General features: G+C 65.6%; 2 protein-coding genes across 2 annotated transcripts; one reads left to right on the top strand and one right to left on the bottom strand.

Annotated features, from left to right (window-relative positions):
• Positions 1–1,805, top strand: MNEG_2712 (hypothetical protein; the record flags this gene model as incomplete). Its single annotated transcript, XM_014048811.1, has 4 exons — positions 1–456; positions 820–918; positions 1,192–1,382; positions 1,568–1,805. The coding sequence occupies 4 exons, from the start codon at positions 1–3 to the stop codon at positions 1,803–1,805; spliced, it is 984 nt and encodes a 327-aa protein (XP_013904265.1).
• Positions 1,806–2,823: 1,018 nt separating this feature from the next.
• On the bottom strand, positions 2,824–6,014 carry MNEG_2711 (hypothetical protein; the record flags this gene model as incomplete). Its single annotated transcript, XM_014048810.1, has 9 exons — positions 2,824–2,955; positions 3,204–3,494; positions 3,751–3,763; positions 4,025–4,088; positions 4,296–4,341; positions 4,539–4,650; positions 4,899–5,061; positions 5,276–5,443; positions 5,639–6,014. 9 exons carry the CDS (start codon positions 6,012–6,014, stop codon positions 2,824–2,826), a joined length of 1,365 nt encoding a protein of 454 aa, XP_013904264.1.
• Between the last annotated feature and the right edge of the window lie 488 nt (positions 6,015–6,502).

Genomic DNA, 6,502 nt, shown 5'->3' with positions numbered 1-6,502 from the left:
ATGTCGCGCGCGCGCCGCTGGCTGGACCAGCACCCCTCCACCCTGTTGAGGGTCCTGGAGGGCGTGGTGCGCTTCCTTAATGTGGCCCTGGCGGTGGCGGGCCTGGTTGTCTTCGCCTGGGGGGCGGTGACTCTGGCCCAAATAAAACACATGGAGGAGCCACGCGGCGGCGGCGGCTCGCCGTCGCCGTCGCCGCCGCCGTCGCCGTCCCCCAAGCCCGGGCCGCAACCACCGCCGCGTTTGCTCGGCGGCGTCCCCGGCCTGGCGCCGCTGCTGTCTCTGCTGCCCGGCGCCCCCTCCGACGGCCTCGAGTGCCCCTGGTTTGTCTACGCGTTCGCGGCGGTAGGCGCGGCGACGGCGGTGGCGGCGCTCACAGCGCTGGCGGGCACCGCGCTGCGCAGTGTTGTGCTGGTCAACCTGAACGTGCTGCTGATGTGCCTGGTGCTGACGGCACAGGTGGGTGGGTGGGTGGGTGGGTGCGTGGGTGGGAGGGTGGTGCATGGGAGTGTGGCAGGGCTGCTCTTCCAGGGGCAGGGGGGGAGGCGTAACTGACGCGGCCATGACCGGAGGTTGTGGCTGGGATGTCGCGCAGCAACGCGGCGACGACGGGAGGTCGTGGCTGGGATGTCGCGATGGCAGCCACCTGTGTGTCCTCGCGTGCGTGTCGTTGCCTGAGCTGCGCGTCACAGGCCCTGCTCAAGCCTGCGGGATCTAAATGGCCAACACAACTGTGGCAGCACCCCGCCTCACCCCGGGCTCCGCTCCCACCTTTATCGTCACTCCACCCCTCTACACCCCTGTACACCCCCATGGCCCCAGGCCTGTGTGGGTGTTGCGGCGTTCCTGGATCACAGCTGGGAGCGGCGGCTGCCAGACATTGATGAGGCAGCAAAGGCCTGGCTGGCCAAGAGGCTGCAGGTGCGGGGTCGAACAACGAATGGTGCTGATGTGGACGCAATCGAGCAAAGGAGAAGGCGGCGACATTTCCAGCCATGCGGTCATGGCGGTTGGCTGAGGGTGCCCCGGGCATGGCGATCTTCTGAATTTCCGGACGGCTGCTGGGTCGCGAGCTGGGCAGGGGGACGCTGCGGCAGCGTGCTGATGGGGTGCGGCGGCAGCCCTGGGCGATGACATCACCAGGGACGGCGCCGTGTGACTCAGGATGATTACATTTGACAATGTTTGCTGCAGGTGGTCAAGTGGGTGGGCGCGGGGCTGTTCTTGCTGCAGCTGGTGACGCTGCTGCTGAGCTGCGGGCTGCAGAGCGCCTACGCCACCGCCGAGGAGGCTGCGGAGGACGAGGAGGAGGAGGCGGCGTGGAGGCGGCGGCCGCTGCTGCAGGGCGAGGGGCGCGCGCCAACGCCACCCTGGGGCGTCCTCGGGTGGGTGGTCCGCGCCGTTCGAGGAACAAAGGGAGGCATTGCAGGGTTGGTTGCAATCGTCTCTGCATCACGTCGCAAGCAAGCAGTCAAGGGCTGCACCGAGTGTTGAATGAAGCGCTCCCTACTGTTTAACAAGCAGCCTGATCCCGGGTTGCGTTCCAACCCCCATGCGTGCGCCCTCGCAGGGGCCCGCAGCCTGCCGCAGCCCGCGGCATCACGCCGCCGCTGCCCGGCAGCCGCGACGCCGCGGCCGGGGCGGCCACCCCCGACCCCGAGGAGGCTGCGTGGCGCGCGCGCATGCAGGAGCGGTATGGGCTAGACACGACCCAGTTTGGCGGCGCGGCGGGGGCAGCGGGACAGGGGCGGCAGAGGGGCGGGGGCAGCAGCGAGGTGCGGGACAGGGGCGGCTGCGTCGTGATGTGACGTGCTTCGGCAATATGCGTGGCAAAGACCAAGGGCTCGTCATTTTTTTCACCACTGCGCTTTGTGCCACTGCGGGCCCCCTGTACCACCGCACCCGACTGTCCGCCCTGGCCACTATGGCCATGAGTGCATCGCCCCTGGCAACTCGGCAGAGGGGCCTGGGCGCGTCCTCGTTTCATCGATACGCGGCCTTGTAATGATGCATCCCAAGCCGCTGGGATGGGCTAGATGTGCATGTCTATGCGATAAGCATCCTTGTGAAGACCCACCCAATGGCTGTAAGTGTGCGCCCTTGGCCTTCTGGCTTCCCAGCTGTTTGCCAAACCTGGCATCATGGCGCACACTTCAGCAGGCATGGCAGTTAAGGGGAACGCCTTGATCAGCTGTTATACACAAAGGTCGTGTCGTTTCCTAGCCTGGGCGCAAGGTTGATGGAGGGCACTTGTTGAAGGGCCAAGGAAGGGGTTGCAATGGTGCGTTGACGCGGCGGGCAGGGGGCGCTTATGGTCGGTGCCCACAAGGCACGGGGAGTGTGGAGGGAGTGTGCGCACCAAGGCGGCCGACTGGCAAGGCAGCGCGTGGCGCGCGCCTGTCAGAGTGAGCAGCCCCCCAAGATGTGGCACAGACATTTTATGGGTTTTTGGTATCACCAGGCGCGTTCAAGTGCATGGAAGCTCGCGAGACGCTGACCCTTGTGCAGGGGGGCCCTGCAACAGCGCCTTAGCCCAACAAAGGCGAGCCAGACCAATTCATACGAGTATATTCATGGCAAAATGTTTGTGGCAAGAGGAAAATAATGCAGTGGGGGTCAAATCTACACGTCCATATGACCCTGGCCTGAGTGATTGGGAGATGCTCTTGAATGGATTTGTTGCCATGCGTGTACCCTCCGCCCGCCCTGCCCCCCCCCCAAAAGGAAACTTCACTCCTCATCCCAGGTTGTCAAGAGTTTGTGTGAAATTATTGTGGCGATGCCGCGGCAGCAGGCCGAGGGCAGTGTGCTGCTCCTATTGCGGCATCACACGCCCGCAAACTTGGCGATCAGAGCCGCTGCGGTCCGCTGTGCGTCCACCCAGGGGAAGTCGTGGCCGCCCTCCATGACGGCCAGGGTGGCGTTGGATGAGAGGGTCGACAGGTAGGACAGGTAGAGCTGAGGGTTGGGAGGGGGGATGGTGGGATTTAGGGGCCCAGGAGGTGATGCCTGGGTGTTGGGCCTGGGAGCACACAACCGTGGGCGCGACCGAGTGCTCGAGGTCATCCGGGACAGAGACGCGTGATTCACGGCGACCTATGACATGTAGTCGGCGTTTCCAGCAGCAGCAAACTTTGACCAACCACTATGTGTGTGCAGCTCCCAAGCCCAGGCCGAGGCCCACCCTCTTGCAACATTTGTCACACCTTTGCATACCAAAGCCCTGGAGAAGCCAGGACCGCCGCCTGGCAGCTTGCGTTCGCCACCAGCTCCCCCGCCGCGCACGGCAGCGCCGCCCCGCCGCCGCGCTCCCCCGGCGCGAGCGTCTCCGAGGCCGGCATGAGGAGCAGCGGCTTGGCGCCCAGCGACGGCCACCCGGCGATGGGGCCGCGTGGGGCGGCAGCAGACGCGTCCGGCCAGAAGGCGGGGCGGCCTGAGAGCGCCACCAGGTCGTCGGTGATGGTGGGGTGACTCATGGTGGCGGAGAAATCCACGTACTGCGATGCAATGTGGTGAGAGGCGGTGTGGTCATGGTAGCGGTGGGTGGTGGGTTTCTTGCGCGTGCAAAACAATGGGCCTGCAAAAGAGGGGCCGGGAGGTTGAGGTGCAGAAGCTAGCGACTAGCTCTTGGAGGCTGCACGAGCATCCTCGGCGCTTCAGCACCAAAAAGCTCTTGACAGGCTGCCCTCGCAGCAAGCCTGCAAATGCCCGTTTGCGTGGTTGCAGCCGCCAGTGCTGGCACATCGCCCGCACCTGAGCCTCCCACCTGCACGCAGCAGTGTGGGGGATGGAGGAGGGAGGGCCAGGGTGCAAGAATGAGGTCAACAGCTCCATGAACAAGACAACAGCTGTGTGTGTGCGTGCATGCGTGCGTGTGTGCGTGCATGCTTGGGTGCGTGTGTGTGTGTGTGCGTATGCATGTGCGTGAGTGTGCGCTCGCATGTTTGTGTGTGTGTGTGTGTGTGTGTGTGTGTGTGTATGTGTGTGTGTGTATATGTCGGCTGTGTGCGATGCAACCCGTGCGCACTCTTTGTTGGAGCCGTAGAGGGCTGCCAGGGCAGCGCCGTTCTCCGGATCAATGCGCTGCTTCACTGCGGGCAGGGGCGGCGAGGGTGTACAGTTGGCAGTGAGCAAGCGCAGGTTACTTGGTGGCCCCCTAGGCGCCAAGAATTTGAGTTGTAGGGGTGTTTCATGGGGTCATGGGGTTGTGCCCAGGGCAGGCTGAGCCGACGGCAGCTCAAGACCGACAGAACGGTAGCGCGTATGCGCAGTCTTGGCAGGCTGTCGCACAAGCGCACCGGCAGCCGTCCCCGTGCCGAATCTCGGCCAGGCAAAGGGCGTCGCCTGCAGCGGGGGGGGGGGGGGCGTGCTGCGTGTAACGCGCAATGCTTGGCAAGGCTGTGGGGATCGGCGTCCAGCAGAAATGAAATCTTCCTCCCCCCCAAACTGTGCGCGCCTGCCGATGCGCTCTGCCTATAGGAATAGCAGGGCAGCAGCCCTAACGGGCCCAGCCACCGGTAGCACCCTTCACCCCGACGCACCGCGCGGTATGCGTCAATAGCGCCCAGGATCCCGGGGCCAGAGAAGGCAAAGTTGGACTGCAGGTCTATGGCCGCCTGGCTGTAGGCGTCCATCAGGGCCAGGCCTGACACCCTGCGGGTATGGATTATGCGGGGGAAGGCAGGGTTGGGTGAGGGTGCAAGGGGTGGGCAGCGCTTGCAAGATGCCCTGGCTGGGCTGCATGCAGGGGCCGGCGTGCATGACGAGTGCTGGTACCATCAGCGCCGGCTGCGCTCTCACCCAGCTGTACTACCCAGCATGAGCTGCGAGGGTGCGTACACCGACTGGATCAAGGGCTGCGCTGCTCCTGCCACACCTCTAGGCCCTGAGTGGCCCCCCACCTGTCCGGGAACAGCCCCGCAAACTGTATGGACAAGTCGCCGCCGGCCGAGTGCCCCGCCAGGATCACGCCGCCGCCGCCCTCCCCCGCGGCGTCCAGCAGGGCCGCCAGGGCCAGCGGGACGCGGCGCAGCGTCGTGGGGCGCACGGCCACGCCCGACCAGCCTGGGGTTGCAGCGGGGCATTGATTTCCGCGGTGCTCTTCTGGCTGCGGGGTGCATGCGTACCCAGGCCATGGTGCCTTCACTCAGTCAATTGGATGGGACCACCGTAAACAAGCAAGATCAGAGGGCAGTCCCAAAGGCGTTTAAGCCATGGCGATTTTTAAGCACCATACGGGGACTGCGATTCCTTCCAGGGGATTTCACTCAACACGCACCATATCCTAGCCGGTCATACCAGCAGGCCCGCCGCCCGGCCGCAGCCAGGGCGTCGGCGATGTGGGCATATGCCAGGCCAGGCGCGCCGCCGCCCGCCTCAAACACGAACGTCGCCTGGCCAGGAGCGGGAGCGGGGCCCACGCATTGGATGTGCAGCTGTGGCTGGACTGCAGGGGAAATGGGGAGGCAGCGTGGCGGCACAGTCAAGGGGCAGGGGGCATAGCAAGAGTGCACCCACCCACGGTAAAGGTGCATTGCGCACAGAACGCGCTTGAATGGCCGCACGTGAGCAGGCAGGTGCACAGAGGCTGCCTCCGCTTCAGGCGCAATGGCCTGTTCACGCCACGACCGCCGCCACTCACTTTCAGAGCCGTCGACTGGCACGCGCAGCATGCGGCCGGGAGGCTGGTCCAGGAAGGCCCTCTGGTCGGCCGCCAGCCATGCTGCCTGCAGAGCCAGGAAGAACCCAAAGACCGCCAGAAAGAAGATGCTGGACCAGCCCACGCAGGAGCCAAAGCCGCAGCAGCAGCGCCGCCATGCTGCGCCGCTGCACGGTGGCGGCCGCGGGGCGCCGCTGCGGCCGCAGCAGCCAGCGCGGGTCGGCGGGGCGTCCACAGTCACCACATGCACTGTGTCTGCTGTGGCGCCAGGGCTGGCAGCGGCATCGTGAAGCCCGGGGATGGGCTTAGCGCCTGGGGCCAGCTGCCGGCGCTGGTGGATGGCGCCAGCCAGCAGCATTGCGCCGGGGAAGAGCCAGAGCGCTGCCCATCCGGCCTTGTGCATGTGTGCGTGCGTGCGTGTGTGCGCGCGCGCGCGTGTGTGTGTGTGTGTGTATGTGTGTGTGTGTGCGTGCGCGCACGCGCGCGTGGGCGTGCATGTGGGTGGGGAGTGGTGAATGGGCGCACGCACACGTCCCGCGGCGTCGGGAGACATTCATGCAGCAGGCTGCTGGAAAGCACGACGCGTGGTGCATTCCAACGACCAAGCTCTGTTTGTGCAGAGGGATCCGCCCGGGCATGTCGGGCTGGGCATGTCCACTACAGCTGGGCTGGCCCCTACGCAGTGCTGCACACGCCCAACGCCCGACGTGAGCGCGAAAACGCCACACGCTTGTGCTACCACAGCTGCCCACCTGCTCCGGCAGCGCCACGCCATATGATACCAGGATGATCAGGCAGCAGCAGAGCATCCAGGCAGCAAAGGCCACCCAGGCCCAGAAGCGAGCC

The sequence above is a fragment of the Monoraphidium neglectum genome, assembly GCF_000611645.1.
Source record: "Monoraphidium neglectum strain SAG 48.87 unplaced genomic scaffold scaffold00316, whole genome shotgun sequence".
NCBI classification, from domain to species: Eukaryota; Viridiplantae; Chlorophyta; class Chlorophyceae; order Sphaeropleales; family Selenastraceae; genus Monoraphidium; species Monoraphidium neglectum.
The sequence above is the reverse complement of the archived record's forward strand: the minus strand, read 5'-3'. Positions and strand labels throughout refer to the sequence as shown.